We start from the raw sequence: 18,526 nt of genomic DNA on the forward strand, positions 1-18,526 counted from the left end.
AACTTTACACATAACTCCTTGAACAAACTAGTTACCCAAACCACTTTAGCAGTTAAGATTGCTAGACTCCTATATTCTGCCTCAGCAGAACTTCGAGATACTGTATTCTGTTTCTTAGACTTCCAAGAGATAAGAGAGTCACCAAACTTCAACAAATAACCTGTCACAGATCTTCTAGTACTCAGACAAGCTGCCCAATCAGCATCACGAAATCCAGTTAGTTTTGTATCTTTACGTGAACTCATAAGTAAACCCAAACCTGGACTTCCTTTAATGTATTTAATCACTCTCAAAGCAGCATTCCAGTGTGAATGTTTGGGTTGCTGCATAAACTGACTTAAATTCTGGACTGCAAAAGCAATATCTGGTCTAGTATTAGTCAAGTAAAGTAGTTTACCAATCATTCTTTGGTACCTGCTTATATCAAGGAAAATAGGATCATCACTGCTTGTGTTATATGTAACTGAAGTGAGCTTTATATTACATTCCAAAGGAGTAAAAACAGGTTGTGCTCCTGCAAGGCCAGCCTCAAAAATTAATTCCAATGCATACTTCCTGATTCATCACTATACCACTTTCAGATCTGCAAAATTCAATTCCTAAGAAATATTTCAACTCTCCTAGATCCTTCATCTTGAAGTGATTATGCAGCACTTGTTTAGTAGCCTTAATTAACACAGGATCACTACCTGTGATTAGCAAGTCATCAACATAAACCAAAACTATTACCATCCCTGTATCACTTCTCTTAGTAAACAATGAGTAATCCAAAAAACTCTGTGTATATCCAGATTTACATAATGCCTCAGTAAGCTTAGCATTCCATTGTCTTGAGGCCTGCTTTAGACCATATAATGACTTGACTAGCTTGCACACACAATTTTGCTCTGCACTCTTGAATCCTTTAGGTAATTCTATATAGACTTCTTCATATAAATCTCCTTGTAAAAAAGCATTAAACACATCCATTTGAAATATTGGCCAGACCTCTATGGAAGCCAAAGCAATAATGGCTCTTACAGTGACCATCTTCACAACAGGAGCAAAGGTCTCCTGATAATCAATCCCTTCTATTTGATTATACCCTTTAGCAACTAATCTTGCTTTGTATCTATCAACCATCCCATCTGCTTTATATTTAATTTTGAATACCCACTTACAACCAATAACAGATTTTCTTTCAGGTAGTTTCATGATCTGCCATGTACCATTATTTTCTAATGCTTTAATCTCTTGTTCCATTGCTTCCACCCACCTAGGATTTTTCACTACTTCTTCATAAGTTCTAGGTTCTACTTCTTCAGAAAATTGACCAAGGAAAGATTGATATCCAGTAGACAAATGATCATATGTTACATATTTTGATATGGAATAAGGATGATCAGAAACATTTTTTACATAGTCCTTTAACCAAACTGGAGGATTACTTGACACCTCTGAATGTCTGGTTGATATAGGTGCAACCACTGGAATATTAGGTACCATATTATCCTCTAACTCAACATCTTCAACATTGTTAGGATTTTTGGTTTCAGTAAACTCCAAAGTATCATCATTCACTGCTGGTTCTTGGATTGTTATAACATCCTCCACACTTTGAGAATCTGTAGTAATATGTTGATGATTGAATAATGGCACATCTTTGTCCATTTTCTTTGTTGCAAATGGAAACACATCCTCCTTAAAAACAACATCCCTACTTACCAACATTTTCTGGTGGTTCAAACTGTAAACAACATAACCCTTCTTAGTAGAAGAATATCCCATAAACACACATGCATCAACTCTGGTTGAAAATTTGTCATCCTTGACAAGTTTAGTTGCATAACAAAGACAACCAATTGTTCTTAAGTGACTTAGATCAAGCTGTATTCCATGAAACATTTCAAAAGGTGACTGTCCATTTAGAACACTAGTTGGCATTCTATTAATTAGATATACAGCTGCCAAGACACATTCTCCCCAAAATCTTATTGGTAAAGAACCTTGAAATCTCATAGCTCTTGCTACTTCAAGAATGTGCCTATGTTTCCTCTCTACTACCCCATTTTGTTGTGGAGTGTGAGGACAACTACTCTCATGAATGACTCCCAATTTTTCAAACAATGCTTTACATTCACTATTAAAGAATTCAGTCCCATTATCCGACCTGATCTTCTTAACAGTTTTATTGAATTGAGTCTGAACCATGACAAAAAAACACTGTAATATCTGGAAAACATCACTTTTGAATTTCATCAGAAATAACCAAGTCATCCTAGAATAGTCATCAACAATTGTTAGGAAATATCTATAACCAGCATGTGTAAGATTCTTATATGGTCCCCATACATCCAAATGAAGTAATTCAAAAATGACAAAGGTCTTTGATATGCTTAAAGGAAAAGGATGTCTAGTTTGTTTTGCAAGTGGACAAACTGGACAATTGTTACACTCATTTATATCTTCACCTCTTTTAATCAAAGACAAACTTTTCAACACCTTCATGGAGGGATGTCCCAGCCTATTATGCCACTTGAAGCCTTCTGAATTAAAAACCATACTGCTTATCAATGTATTTTGTTCATCATGTGCATCTCTTTTTGGAATTTGGCTGGGTAAGTAGTATAGACCATTCCTCTCTTTACCAATCCCCTTCACCTTTCCATTTAAGAGGTCCTGAAATACACAGAACTCAGGGAAAAAATTCACAGAACAATTCAACTGTCTAGTTAGTTGTGAGACTGATAACAAATCATACTTAAAATCAAGAATAACTAACACATTCGTCAATGTGTCACCATTTGACACTTTACAGCTACCAATTTGAGTTACTGAAGTTGCTTGTCCATTAGGTAGATGAACCTGTTTATCTAGATCTTTTACAGAAACAGAATAATCTAATTTTGTTTCTTTAGAGGTCATATGACGAGTGGCTCCAGAATCAATTATCCAATCTGCATTATCTTTTCTTTCAACATTGGTATTAGATACAGATAAAGGTTTATAAGTACCTGCAGTATTTGCCATATACTCGTGTGAATCCTTTTTACTTATCATCTGCAGAATCTTGTTATATTGATTTGGAGTAAAAGTTGGCTGTGTTGTGAGCTGACTCTCATGTCCATTCTGCCCCACCTTTACAGCTTGTTCTAAACTTCCTGAATTGTTATTCAATCCCTTCACAGACTCAAACTCATCTCTGGTCTGATTATCAACATATGCATGATTTGCTTTCCCTGCATTTTGCACATCTTGACCAGGGCCAAACTTCTTCTTGAATTTCCAATCTGGTGGATATCCAATCAATCTAAAGCATATATCCTTTGTATGACCATGCAACTTACAGTAATCACATACCAAATGCCAATTCTTCTTTTGTTTAAAATTGCTACTATTTCCTGTATTTCCATAGCTTCCTCGTCCAACATACATTGCCATAGGATCATAACTACCACTAACATTCTTTCCTTTATTGTATTGCATTACAGAATCATCAACCTTTTTTGAATACAATGCCATCGACTCATGAATATCTCCACTAACTCTATTCACAGCAGTCATACGCTGGCTTTCATCAGAAGTTATCATAGCATATGCTTTATTTACATTTGGAAGAGGATTCATCATCAAGATTTGGCTTCTTGCATGGCTGTATATTTCATTTAACCCCATCAGAAAAGCAAACAATCGCAGAAACTGTAAATGGTCTATATACATCTTTGATTTGTCACAATCGCAGGTAGGAGGAGGCACCAATGCATCAAATTCGTCCCACAGCAGTCTCAATTTTGTGAAATAAGCTGATACTGTAAGATTACCTTGATGAAGAGTACATATTTCTCGATGAAGTTGATAGCTTCTCGAACCATCAACCTTGTTAAATCTTTCATTCAAATCTGCCCAAACCATGGCTACATCTGATGCATACACAATCCCACTCAACAACTCCTTAGAAACTGTGTTCATAATCCAAGCCAATACAAACGCATTACACTTCTCCCATTGTTCCCCTAATTCAGGTTTATAATCCGACTTTCGACAAGATCCAAGTACAAAGCCTAATTTGCTCTTTGCACGCAAATTGATCATCAACGACCTGCTCCATAACGAGTAGTTTTCAGTTCCTGTGAGTTGGATTGAAGTTAATACACTGCCTGGAGTGTCTGAGGGATGTAAGTATAGAGGATGATTGCGATTCTTCTCAATTCCTTCAAGAGTATCTGCTGAAACACTTGAACTTGAACTTGCGATAACTTCTGATACCATGGCTCTGTAATTCAATCAATGTCTATCAATTTTAACAATGGCGGAAAGAGGAAAGGAGAAAAAACATGAATCTGATGTTGTAGACTCACGACTCTGATACCATGTTTGAATTTGGAAGAAGATTTGTGAGGAAGAAGAGCTTTGGGGAAGAAGAGTTGAGAGGAAAAGAAAATTTTATTCAAGGCTTAATATTCATTATAATATTGCAGAGTATATTCTGTGTATATATATACACACTAATCCCAAAACTGAATTTAGTTACTATACATTTATCATGTAACTAACTTTTACAAACTAACTAACTAAATGAATATAATAACCAACTAAGTTAACTAATTTTCAATATTAATTAACGAGTGCCAGACATTATAACAAAACAAACGGTATATATATATATTTCAAAAGAAATACTAAATCATATTCTCATCCCAAATAATAGAAACTTATGAATAAAGAGAATAACAGAAACATGAAAAAAAGTGATTATTCTCATATTATACTAAAATTTGACATTAACAATAATGGAATATAACAACTTCTTTTAAAAAGCAATGAACACACTAAGCCTTTGTGACAATCTTCAATATAAAGTTTTAAGTTATAACTTCCACTTAATTTTATAATATGCTTTTCATGTGGCCAATTTGGAATTCTTTACATAAAAATACCTATCAATAATTAGATCTGCTAATATATATGAATTTACATCATAAAATTGCATTCATGTCATTTTTTTAAATGTCAATATGTATATATAGTCCAATAAAATCCTCCCAACACACAGCACATTATACAGCTGAAAGCTACTTATTTTATCTCATTTTTTATGTAATGGAATCATATGTCATTAATTTTGCCTCATCTTTGAATAATAAATAATAAAAGGTTCTTTTATTAAAGAAAGACTTTATTGGATCTCCTTTTTAATCATTTACTAGACACTATAATCAATTAATGAAGATTTCTCTCCAATCAATACAATAAATCAAAAAGATGTGTGGACACTTGCTGTCAAAAGAGAAAATAATAATAATGTAGATTTACTCATTTAAAAAAAAATTCTTTCTTTTTAAGAAAAATGGATTTTTTTTCTCTCTTCAATCATTAGACTAATTATTTCTGGAAGTTGCATGAGAGCTGTATAAATGCATATAAACTTAATAAGTTTTGTTTAGACTCAATGTTCATTAAGTATTCATAAATATTTGATATAGAATTCAGTTATTATTATAAAATTAAGTTGAAATCGTCAAAAAATTCATAATAAATAACGTATAAATCTTGAATATAACTGTACAATCTTTTATTATTAATTTATTTCCTTTAGAATGTTCGTTCATGGTAAGTATTGATTTTTTTTTTATAAAAAGAACTAAAAACATACTATAATAAATTAGAACCTTTTTTTTTTAGATATATTTTATCTTGATAGATATTTTCTATATACTTGACTTTACACTAATCAAATGAAAGTCAAACACTTAGTTTGTTGTATTATGGAAATGTCCTTTTTAATATTGGGTTGGACCCAACTTATTAGTGGTATTTTTGCCTTATCTTCTAAAACTTTTAACAGAAAAGTCTTTAAAACTTTCCTAATTGATTATAAGTTCCGTCTTATAAAAAAAAACTTGCATTATAATTAACAGTAACACGAAAAAAGTTTATTCACATCAAATATTTACACTAAGTTAATATAACATGCGTGCTACGTATAGTGTTAAGTTAGGCACAAATTGTGATCAATATGTATTATATTGTTTAACAGTCCACCATCTTTTTCATCCACTTTATAAGTATTTTTCTTATAATCCACATTTTAATATTGTACATTCTTTAACTGAAAACATAGATTACGTTGTTAAATTAAGCAACAAAAGTTTTACCCAAGTAGTTATTGTTTTAATTTAAGGTCAATTTTTAAAGATTTTACTAAGCGGAGTCAAAAGCGATGCAATTTGACGTTTTATAGTTAATTGAACTTATATATTTTATAGAAGCAACAAAAACTTAAATCCTAATTATTTGACTTAATTAAACACAATATTAAAAAGAGAGTTGGTGTTAACAAATACCAAAATGGGTTACAATTTTCCCATTATGTTATCCTTCCTACGCAGGAACTGTATCACGCCATTAATATATTTATTTTTATAATTTAATGTGATAAGTTCGTTGACTATTTACTTGGTCAAATGATGAATTTTCTTTTATCTCTTTAAAGGACAAAAAAATATATATATTTTAAAGCGTGAATTAGGTTCACGATTTGAATAAGAAATTGCTATTTTATTTAATGCAGTTAGCGATTTATTTGTGAATTAGAGGGCGGGAACAGTCTATCTTAAGGTAGGTAGCTTAACTTTTTGATAATCGATAGATATGACAGTTAAGTTATTTTCTATAGCTTTTTTCCGTCATAGATCTTGAAATTAAAATTATTTGAAGTTGTGTTTGCATATGTATTTTGTTTTCTTTCCATAGGATTATATAGAGCAGTGAAAATGTCGGAATCTAGTGAATTTGTTTTTAAAGTATAGCTCCGCATCTTACTCATCGTGTAATGACAGTGTGCCTTTACCCTATGATCTTAGTGCTTCGATTGTGCCTTCTGTATCTGTAACTGTAAGTGCATATGTATTCACTAATTTATATGTGAGTTCCTCTTCGAGGATGACGAGTTGACTTCACAAAGCAGAAAATGTCTCGGATATTTCATTAACGATTAGCTAGCCTATTAAAGGAAAGATCGGAAGAAAAAATTGTGAATAAAAATATCAAGAATTCAAACTTCAAAATCAAATTTCACGATTAAATAAATATTTAAAAATAAAATATTAAAATCTATAATCAAACGCTAAGCTATATTTATTCAATCAAACGGTGATGAGTAATGAATTTACTATATCAAAGGAAAAATAAAGCAAATAAGCACACTGCCATAAAAAGCTAAAAATGCATAAAAAAAGTGACTCTTTGTTCATTTTAGATGAAAAATATAATCCTTTTTAACTCCAAACTTTATATAAAGAGAATAATTGTAATTAATGAAATATCCTTTTTAACCGGTCAAACCAATATACAAAACTGAAACACACAATAATATTAATATTATCCATAACCATTCAGTATTATATTTGATCATTCTGTTCGTAGTACGCAAATTGGTCTAAGCCTATCAAATTCCACAAAGAAAAAAAAAACATATTTCTTAAGTAATATAATGGTTTATTTAGCAGAAAATAATTAATTCAAAATAATTATCGCTTTAAAAGTTTCAGATGATAATTAGTATAATAATTATTTTCTAACTATACCTTATATTAAATAATTACAAGTACTCACTTCTCAAAAAATATCTACTAGCTAGAACAAACTTAGTAAATAATATCTTATAATATTTGTTATTTTTCTTCATAAAAAAGATAAATTAAGACGATATTTACATTGAGATAATAAAATAATATATTTATACAAAAAAATAATTTTATAATACACGTAAATTGACTCAAATATTACATTTACATTTGCATTGAAGTACACTGCAAATCTTCAATTTCTTAAATTACAATACTACCAGTCGTACTACAATAAGAATTCTCTCATTTATCAGCCACCTTTTTTAAAACGAAAACAGCAATAATTGAGTTTAGTCGCATCATTTTTTTTTTGTTATAAAATATTTAAAACGTTTACTAAAGTTTCCAGCCATCATAATAGTCAATAACATATATTAACAAATTAGAACGCACGTCGTCATTACAAGTTTGATGTCAAAATTAATTGTATTAAAAAAACAATATACATGACATTTTTTTTAAAATGAAAGTTGATTGTTTATGAAAATATCCACCACCATATTTTGTAAAAAAAAGTTTGGGAGGTTTCACGGGTATTTTTGTTATTTTTATTGTTTATCTTAGAATAAATAATTTCGATACTGTCATTTCATCATCTAACAAATTCAGAAGCAAAATCAGGATTAAGAGTTAGGAGTTTTATATTTTTTTAAAAATGATCAGTCAATTTTGTTAGGTATTCACAATTAATATACATATATATATTTAATTAATTTTATTATACAAATACATGATTTATGGAAAAATTACAAATTTGTGCTAACAATGACAACTTAATTAAGTACATAATTACACTAACCAAATAAAAGATAAGACAATACTATAATTTTTTTTTAATCTCAAAACTATTTATAGTTGTCTAGTAAACGACCCCTCATTAAAATTAAATCCTTGTTTATATTTTTCTTTTGCGACATAAAATCATAGCATAAAATGGCATATGGAATAACAAATATTAATATTAATTTATTAATTATAGATAAAGGAGAATAAAGCGTGCACCGAATTTTAATATGAATCGTTCAAGTGGGTATTAACTATTAACAAATATATAAAAATGGGAGGAAAAGACCAAAAGGTCCCCACAAAATTATTTAATCCAACTAGAAAGATACTGACCTGGAAGGGCATGTGCTGTACAACCCAAACTTTATCCCCTCTTGTCTCTTTACTCTCCTTTTAATTTTAAAATTTAAATTAATAGAATACTCATGCAAATAATTATAAAAAAATGCACAACTAAAATGATTTACATATAAATATTACTCCATGTTACACAATCAATAAATTTTAAGCATATGGTATAATGCAAGTTATTATTTTTATCAAACGTATTAATATCTATTACCAAATAAGGTCGATAATAAAATAATAATTTCATTGTCCTTGATTAGTTGTCTCAAAAATAAAATCTAATATTTTTAGTTTGCCTATAATTATCTAGTAATTTTTTCATTACTAATAGAATAGTAATGAAATACCTTATGTTAAACAATGTCGACTTATATTTCCAAAATTTATATTGTTTAGATAGATTAAAATTTTAACTTACGTGTAAATACTATATATTGATATGTGCGTCTACTTTCTTATATTTCAACTCTCATTAGTCATTAGTATAATTTCTGGCTTTGTCAGTGTTGATAAAACTTTAACTCAAAAAATAAGGAGTGAAGAGTTAGAGAACATGCAAGTTCTATTAGGTATATATCGATAATTTTACGAAATAAGTTGAGATATGCGAAAGCATATTGATGATATCGTAAAATAAGTCGAGATACGCGAAAACATGTCCGGAGACCATAATCATAAAAATTTAAAAAGAAGGGGCAAGTTCTAGGCAATGGTATGAAAGAGTGTGAGACTAAGCCAAAAACCTATTCAAACTTCTTTAACAAAAAATGTCTCTAATTATTTGAGTAGTATATCTCATTTTCTTCACTCATTGATCAATTATTTTATTTGTATCTACAAAAAAGCAAGAGAAACTCAACGTGCTTCAAAGTTTCTGCTCATTGATTTTTTCTTCTTCCCCTGTTTTCTTGTCCATCACCAAATCTACTTCCTCTGTAAGCCAAGAAGAAACTCACTGCTGATGAAAAATGGGGTTGTTAACACCAACAACACTCACCATTTTCATCATGCTCTTCTCTTTACTTCAACTCAAGCTTCAAGCTCAGAAAATGGAACATCTCAACTTAAAATATGCATCTTTTGATGAAACTTTCTTTGACATCTTTGAAGTTGAAAAGCCTGCAACAATTAGTAACGCTGCTCTTCAAGTAACCCCTGATTCTGCTTCTTCAGATTTCAATCGCTACAATAACTCAGGAAGAATCCTCTTTAAGCAACCATTTAAGCTCTGGGATGGTGATGTTTTCGACAATACAACAAGGGTTGCATCTTTCAACTCTTCTTTTCTTGTCAATATTTACAGACCAAATAATGAAACAGCTGCCGAAGGGTTAGCATTCTTGATTTCACCAGATTTGGAGAAGCCAGATAATAGCCAGGGCCAGTATTTAGGGTTAACAAATGGTTCTACAGATGGGATTTCTAGTAACAAAGTTGTTGCTGTTGAGCTTGATACTTCTAAACAAAGCTTTGACCCTGATGATAATCATATAGGTATTGATGTTCATAGTGTTAGATCTGTAAAGGTCGAATCTTTAACACCCCATGGTATAGAACTTGCTCCTATTGGTGCAAGATTCTATAATGTTTGGGTACAGTATGATGGAATCAAGAAAGTTCTTGATGTTTATATTGTTGAACAAGCACTGAAAAATGGGTCTACCCCACCTATACCAAAAACCCCCATTTTAACATATGATCTTGATTTGAAAGAACATGTAAATCAAGAATCATATTTTGGGTTTTCTGCATCAACTGGGACTAACTACCAACTCAACTGCGTATTGAGATGGAACTTAACAGTTGAGTATTTCCCTGAAAAGAAAAATCCTTGGTTGAAGATTGTTTTAGGTGTTGGGATTCCTGTAGTGTCTCTTTTGATTCTTGGCGCGGCGTGTTTAGGGTATTGTTATCATAAGAAAAGGATTGATAGGTCACAGTCTAACATATTGGGTGCACTCAAGAGTTTGCCTGGAACTCCACAAGAGTTTCAGTTCAAGGCTTTGAAGAAAGCTACAAACAATTTTGATGAAAAGAATAAGCTTGGGCAAGGAGGATATGGAGTTGTTTACAGAGGATTTTTAGCTGGTGAGGAGAACAAAGATATTGCTGTCAAATGGTTTTCTAGGGAAAGCATCAAAGGGCAAGATGATTTCTTGGCTGAGCTTACTATTATCAATCGTCTTCGACATAAACATCTTGTCAAATTGCTTGGTAAGTGTTCTTAGTTTTTCTTCAAACATAGATTTTGTGCATTTGTTTGAGTAGAGTATTAGAGTTATATTGTGCATGTTTTGTTTATGATCTTTAATAACGTTAGGGAAATGGTACTGATAACTGATAAAGTTGATGTCATGTGATCCAAAGTTATTAAGACTCTTGTGATCCAATCTTTCTCAGTATAACTACAAGTTTTGAGTCTCAAATAAGGCCTTATCTCCAATATTTCAATTGAAAATTAAACAAATAGGGTAAAGATTAGTTTTTTTTGAGTATGTACATGAAATATGTGAATAACCTTTAAGGCAAAGGAAGTTTCAAATGTAGGGTAAATTTTGCTCAAAATTAGTTGCATTTTCTTGAATTCAGCAATCAGAAATAGAAATTGTCCTCTTATGTTTTTTGATTCTCAATGAAAGAGAGAATTTATTACCAGGATTCATTGATGTGACTTGAAATAATGGTGCCAAAAACCTTGTAAAAGTTGCTGACAATTTAAAGCCAAAGATTGGTGGGACATCAAATTTAATACTCCTTTTGTTTCAATTTATATGGCTTTTTTTCTTCTTTCTTTTTTTATTATAAAAAAGAATGATTTTTTACCTTTTTTATTTCAAACTCCATCTTTTCAACTTTATACGTAATATGTTTAAGAGACTAATATTATAGAATATTTTGTATTTGACATATTTTTTTACTTTAAAATCATAAAAATCTAAAATTCTCTTTATATCTTAAACTTCGTGTAAATCGACATATAAATTGAAACGGAAGGAATTTATGTGATCTGTTTTTCAGACTCTCCAGCAGTGTTGTTGCACATGCATTGGATTCTTTTTAGAAAAAAATACTTTTTTTTTAAGGATCTGATATGTATTCATCGACATTTTTAGAGAGTGAGCAACACTATTACAATAGACTCATTAAATGCATGAGGACATGCCCTTATCTTTTTATGCTTTTCTTTTCCTAGTAACTACTAGTAAGTGATCCATGATCTTACATGCTTCTTCAACTAATTTGTGTAATTTTGGCATGGTACTAGTCTTTCTAGTCTGACATTTAGCATGCTAGGAATTTACTAAGTTGGATCATCTTCTGACAAGCAAATTTCCTCTTTTGAAGAATCAAAGTTTTCTTGAACATTTATAATAACTTGGTCCTCCTTTTTGTCTTCAATCTCCTTTTCCATTCTTAGAATTCTCAAGTCATCCCAAGGATTTGTCTAAGTTTTTGTTACCTGACTAACTAGATTTGCGTCGCATAGGGTCTATCAAAGTGAGAAACACAATATATCAAGAGTGTCTCCAATTTTTTTTAATGTTTGAAGTCGAAACCTCTAGTTAATGAACCACACTCTACTACAGTAAATGTTTTAATAGTTGATGGTACGTAAGAGTTCAAGCCAAAAATATCAAGGAAGTTAGAAAAACTAATGGAATGCCTTAAAAGTTTTGACCAAGAACCAACTTGTTGCTATGGTCCCTCCAATTTAGAAGAACAAGGCACTATCTTGAAGTGCTTCATTTTGATTTGCTTAAAAGAAGATGATCATCCTTTGTTGACCATGGAATAAAGCAGCCATTCGTCAAAGTTCAATACAATTTTTTTATGTCAAAATTTTGTGAAGCTTCCTTCTTGTCCTAACATCCCTTTCATTCATTGTCAATGATTAACACAAGTTTTGGATGTTAGTTGAATGATGATAAATTAAATCCAATGAAAAGGACATTAATTCTGTATTTTAGTATACATTCATATCTTCAAACACCTAATCTTTGTGTCACCTACTCTTGTCATCTGGCCCTACAAAGAGATAAGGTTTGTAAAATACAACAAAAAGTTGACAATTTGGGTAGTGTGCAACTTCTGTATCTAGTTATTTTTACTGATTAAAAAACAAACATAAGCATCTTACAAGATTGCATGTTATGGTGACAGGATGGTGTCACAAGAATGGAAAGCTACTGCTTGTATATGAATACATGCCTAATGGCAGTCTAGATATGCACCTCTTTGCGGGCCCAGATAAAGAGCCGCTGAGCTGGCACGTCCGCTACAAGATTGTGCAAGGTGTGGCCTCAGCATTACATTATCTGCACAATGAGTATGAGCAGAGGGTGGTCCATCGCGACCTGAAGGCGAGTAACATCATGCTTGACTCAAAGTTCAATGCGCGCCTTGGGGACTTTGGCCTTGCGCGAGCACTTGACAACGAAAGGACCTCGTATGCTGAGGCAGAAGGAGTGCTTGGTACAATGGGATACATTGCACCAGAGTGTTTCCACACAGGGAAAGCCACACAGCAATCTGATGTGTACGCGTTTGGGGCAGTGTTATTGGAAGTTGTATGTGGCCAGAGACCTGGAACCAAGATTAATGGCTTTCAATTCTTTGTTGATTGGGTTTGGTACTTGCACCGCGATGGCCGTATCTTGGAAGCTGTTGATCCAAGGCTTGGAGATGACTATGTTGCTGATGAAGCAAAGAAACTTTTACTACTTGGTTTGGCTTGTGCACATCCTATAGCTACTGACAGGCCTAAAACACAGGCAATAGTTCAGATTATATCAGGGTCAGCACCAGCACCAGAAGTTCCACCATTCAAGCCAGCATTTGTGTGGCCATCAATGGTGCCAATTGACATAGACTCAAGTGTTATGGACACAACATCCATTACTACTTCTCACTTCAATTCAGGATGGAGTCTAGACTATCAAAGCAGGGAGACCCCAACATATGCAGATCACTCTTTGGTGTAGTTACTTGATGGTAAACAACTATTACCAAAAGGAAAATTGATTTTTTTGGCCTTCAATTTTTTAAAAATATTTCCTGTAATTATGTTTTCCTGGGAGGAGGTTAAAAATTTCCTTCAGTTTTTCACTTTTTGTTTGATGTTATTTTTCTTCTTTTCAATTTGTTAATGGAGCATGATGAAAAGATCAGGCAGCCTATGTACATTCATATAACTCAGTAGTGTTACATTATGTCATATTTACTGTTTTCCTGTCTTTGTCAACCAAAATTATGTAAAAGGAAACAAACGGTGGCGAAGTATCTTTGTTGCCTCAACTGTACTACTACATACAACTTAAAGAATTCCAAGATCTCAAATTGTAATGAAAGATAAGACCTGTTCTATTCTTTAAAAAGCAATAGATAACAGAAGAACACACAATACAAAGATGGATAATAGAAGCTTTGCTGATATGCATAAATGCTCTGCCATTTTATAGGCTATTGTAGCTTAGATCATTGACGATATATAGATGATGAAATCCCACTAAGATATATTGTCTTTCTTACTTTCAAGATCATTTCTGTAAATCAATATAACGGAGGATCTTAGATGCTTGCCAAAGTTTTACAAGTTAGTACGCATAAGTTCAAGAGTTTCCCCTGCCTGCAACTTTGTTGAGTAACGGAGCTTTCTATAATCAGTGAAAGTGAAAGGAACATACATACGGGGGTGTTCAGCATCTACCAGCTCAGATGGTGGTTCCACTGCTGTGTCCCTTGGTCCCAAGATGAATGAAGCAATAGATACCCGTAGTTTTGCTTCCTTGCATATCACTCTATGCTTGACAGAGTGTAATCTTCCATTGCTCCATACCTTCACATTGCAAAAGGCAAGTATCACTGTCTACTTCTTTTATCTCAATTTTACAAGGGGTAAGGGAGTAGGAATTATCTAAGTTCCTGCTAAACAAACCCTGCCAGAGGCTGGCATCAGATTGTTGGAACACGTCAAATCTTGAAAACGAACTAGGTAGAGTAGCAGCATAGTTACCGTGCCTATGTCTCCAAGATTCACAAGGAGGGTGTTTGGCCAACGATCAACTGCTACAAATTCACCAGACTTCTTCATTACCTCAAGACCACCAACGCTTTCATCATCCTGTAGAATAGTAAGGAATGCCAAGTCTGTGTGTATCTGAACCCCAGAGGAACCTACAACTTCTGGCGTGAAGTTGTACTTGTTAATCCTAAACTGACAAGGCCAATCCTCAAAAGAAACATTTGGCAGTCCCAACCCTTCACTCATCTTTCGCAGAATGTCCATCATTAGTCCATTAATTGCTGCAGCATACTTCTTAATTGTCTCTCTGTTCACAGTAGCAATCAAACTGCTATTAAGCATTCTTGGAGAGCAGTCTTTTGAGATTTCTTCAATATGAAATGTAAGTATAATTTACCCAAAGATTCCCACAATTTTTAAAATATATCCAAATACCGATTCCTTTTTCTTGTTAATTTCTTTATGATGCCACTCCAGCATGTAAGAAGCACTTCTTTTAGGATAGTCGTAGTATTACTCTTGTAGTTTCTTATTTCTTTGATTTCTGTTACTATTTATTATTCCTTGTACTTCAATAATCTAATTATTTTGTTGTAGTTATAGATTGCTTGGTCATGCCTTGTTTCTTCAGTACTCTTATTTTCTTAAGCTGAGGGTCTATCGGAATCAACCTCCCAAAGTAGGGTAATGTTTACATACACACTAACTTCCCCAGACCCCAGGACTAAACTGAGTATGTTGGTGTTTAACTCATATTGCAAATATGAAAAAAACTAAAGTAAGAAACAAGAGAAAATTAAGTGATTATTAGCTTCACTGATCATTGAAGTTCCTTAAACTACTGTGCTAAACATAAGTACTAAATTTGCTAGCAATACGAACAAATCACTTCCAGATCCCACCAGCAAGTCGCTGACATAGCTAATTTATCAAGGATTATCCGTAATAAATAAATCCTGCTTTTCATTTTCAAAACAGCAATACCAACTATTAATGATGCACAAAGAACTCAACTTTTCATTATCGAGAACACTAAATAAGTACTCCCTCTGTCCCAATTCAAGTGTCTTACTTTCCATTTCCTATCTGTCCCACAAAGTGTCTTTTTCTACACTTAGTAAATTTCCAATTCGACACTCTACATGACAAAAGTCACAAGCTAATTGATCAAGGGTAACAACAATGAATCCTACTATTCATTTCAAAACTTCATCAAACAACTTATAATGCACAAAGAACTAAACTTTCCATCATCAAGAAACCAAAAAGATTGTCTTTTTCTATATTTACCTACTAATTTTTTCACTGAACATAGCTAATTGATCAAAGGAAACAGCAATGAACTCAACTTATTCATTTTCAAGAAACTTAAAAAAGTAAAAATCGAACCTTTGGTGTGGAGATGCATCCAACTGAGTACAAAACTCATCTAAATCTTCATGACAAGACATATTATAGAGACCAAAAGCTTCATAAAGAGGGTTTTTTTCACTAGGAGCCATGTACCCAGATCCTACAAGTACATCTTTGTTGCGTTTCTTGATTTCAGTTGGAAGATAAAACAATGCCCTCACCACTTCCTTCATCTCTGCCATGAGTGAAACTGGAAGGATTTTATCATGGTTCAAAATTCTGAAACAACCCCATTCTTCACAGGCCCAAATTAACTTGGACAATTGCCTTGGAAAATCATCTAAATCAATTACTGGCACTGAATTTTCACTCTCCATTTTGTGTTTTTGCTCTTAACTTTTTTCTTCTTTTTTTGGAACTTCGGTTTCTATATGTAATGTTAATAGGTAAGAAAATCTGATCAGAAAAATTATTCTTTTTGTTTTAAAATGAATATATTTTATTTTTTTTTAGTTTATTTAAAAAAGAATGTTTGCAATACTTTAATTTTAACTTTCCACGTGGCATGTTTAAAATCACAAGATTAAAGGATATTTTAGTACATTTGACATAACTTTAGTTTATGACCACAAGATTAAAAAGTTTTTTTTTCTCTTAAATTCGATTCCAAATCAAACTAGGTCATTCTTTTCTCACCCAGAGTATTTTTTTTGTTTTAAAATAAATTGATATTTATTTTATTTTTTAATTGAAAGATGTTAAACTTAAAAGAATAAAATATTAAAAAAATAAAATAATACATTTATTTTATCGTTTTGATCAAATTAAAAAAAAATTTGTTAAAATTTTAATTAAAAATTTTTTTGTTAAAATTTATAATTGATATTTTGATAGTCACGTAAATTGAGATAAATATGAACGAAAGACATGAAGAATTTGGATGCGTCGAAGGAACACAACTTGGGTCTTTCTGCACGATTGTCTCAAAAACCAAACAAATAGAGTAATTCATTTCTGTCATGAAACTATATAAATTTAGAAGAAGAAGAAAATAGGGAGAAGAGAAAAAACTTTTTATTTCTTTTGAAGTATATTTAGTTATCATACATCTTTCACCAATCTTATTTACAACGAAGGAAAATTCTTTATTTACAGGAAAACCTTACTTGGTCCCCAAGTAAATTTTTAACCATATCTTACAAGGACTCCACATAATTAGACATTCATTATAATACAAATTGTTTATAACAATTTCATTTTATACAAATTATTTGTTACGTTTCTTTTATAGATTACTTTTAAAACAATATTAATTTGGAAATTCTTGATTATTTTATTCGTATTAATGTCTTAAGATGTAATTTTTCTTTATTGAATATATGTTATCACTAAGAATAATTGTAGTTAAAGGTACTCCCTCCATTTTATTTTTATCCTTATTAATTATTATCATGTTTATGATTAAAATAATTTAATATTAATTAATAAACTAACTAGTGAAGGATAAATTTGAGAGGACATTCTAAAAGCAATATTAAAAATTAAACAATTAAATTAATTTAGAAAACAAAAAACATCTCAATAATTATTCAATTAATTTGTAATTGTGAAAGTAATAGAAAAGGAATAATTAAAAATTTTAGTGAGTACTGTGAAAAATAAAAAATACTCTCATATCTTATCTCTATATTTATATTATTTTCATCTTCTATACTTCTTTTTTTATTTTGCTTTAATTTTATAATATGTTATATTGTTCAACTATAAAAGAATTGAAGCAAAGTATATATAAAGAAGGTAAAAATATTATTGTTTATTTTTCTCTCGAAAATAAGATAAATTACTATATAATCTATTTTATATTTTACGTTGGACTATGCATCAGTAGTTTTTCTTACCATCTCAAAATTATATGAGTCCAGCAGTTTTAATCATTTTTTTATTTAAAAAGTAAAATTAGTTTTTTAAGTTAATAATTTGTAAAAGAAATTGTTCTTTATGATCTTGTTTTATTAAAAGATAAGTTATTGAGTTACGTGGCATATACATATTGATTGAATTAACATCGATACATATTGATTGGATTATCATTATTGGTTGCTTTTACACCTCTTTATTTTTCTTTATCTAAATATTTACTTGTTGAGTAATTAATATATTATTTGTACTAACAAAATTTGTTTTGTGGTTATTTTAAAATGGTTTGTAAATTATGTAAATCTTCGTAACAATATTGACAAGAAATTTTAAAAGGTATTAACTTATTTCAATTTGGGACTTTTATATGATTTCAACATGTTGTTCTAATTAATTGATTTTGTTCATTTTTTTTTGTACTTTAAGTCAAATTCAGATTATATTTATAGTTTTCGATAATTATTTTTTTGGTAATGTATTTGATTTATCAAGA

At 31.2% G+C, this 18,526-nt stretch overlaps 2 protein-coding genes across 2 annotated transcripts; one reads left to right on the plus strand and one right to left on the minus strand.

Annotated features, from left to right (window-relative positions):
- The first annotated feature begins 9,354 nt into the window (after positions 1-9,354).
- On the plus strand, positions 9,355-13,906 carry LOC101268542 (clade XVI lectin receptor kinase). Its single transcript, NM_001320612.1, has 2 exons — positions 9,355-10,955; positions 12,903-13,906. The coding sequence occupies exons 1-2, from the start codon at positions 9,710-9,712 to the stop codon at positions 13,721-13,723; spliced, it is 2,067 nt and encodes a 688-aa protein (NP_001307541.1). The 5' UTR covers positions 9,355-9,709; the 3' UTR covers positions 13,724-13,906.
- A 105-nt stretch (positions 13,907-14,011) lies between these two features.
- LOC101268833 (2-oxoglutarate-dependent dioxygenase DAO) lies at positions 14,012-17,000 on the minus strand. Its single transcript, XM_004233230.5, has 3 exons — positions 16,153-17,000; positions 14,755-15,070; positions 14,012-14,577 (listed from the first exon to the last, which is right to left on the minus strand). Exons 1-3 carry the CDS (start codon positions 16,491-16,493, stop codon positions 14,329-14,331), a joined length of 906 nt encoding a protein of 301 aa, XP_004233278.1. The 5' UTR covers positions 16,494-17,000; the 3' UTR covers positions 14,012-14,328.
- Positions 17,001-18,526: the final 1,526 nt, after the last annotated feature.

This window comes from Solanum lycopersicum, chromosome 2, assembly GCF_036512215.1.
Source record: "Solanum lycopersicum chromosome 2, SLM_r2.1".
Lineage (NCBI taxonomy): Eukaryota > Viridiplantae > Streptophyta > Magnoliopsida > Solanales > Solanaceae > Solanum > Solanum lycopersicum.

Coding starts and splice junctions, on each gene's coding strand:
- LOC101268542 (NM_001320612.1), top strand. CDS start 9,710: ATGGGGTTGTTAACACCAACAACACTCACCATTTTCATCATGCTCTTC. Junction 10,956..12,902: donor ACATCTTGTCAAATTGCTTG/GTAAGTGTTCTT, acceptor TTATGGTGACAG/GATGGTGTCACAAGAATGGA.
- LOC101268833 (XM_004233230.5), bottom strand. CDS start 16,493: ATGGAGAGTGAAAATTCAGTGCCAGTAATTGATTTAGATGATTTTCCA. Junction 15,071..16,152: donor GATGCATCTCCACACCAAAG/GTTCGATTTTTA, acceptor TACTGTGAACAG/AGAGACAATTAAGAAGTATG. Junction 14,578..14,754: donor ATCTTGGAGACATAGGCACG/GTAACTATGCTG, acceptor TGCAATGTGAAG/GTATGGAGCAATGGAAGATT.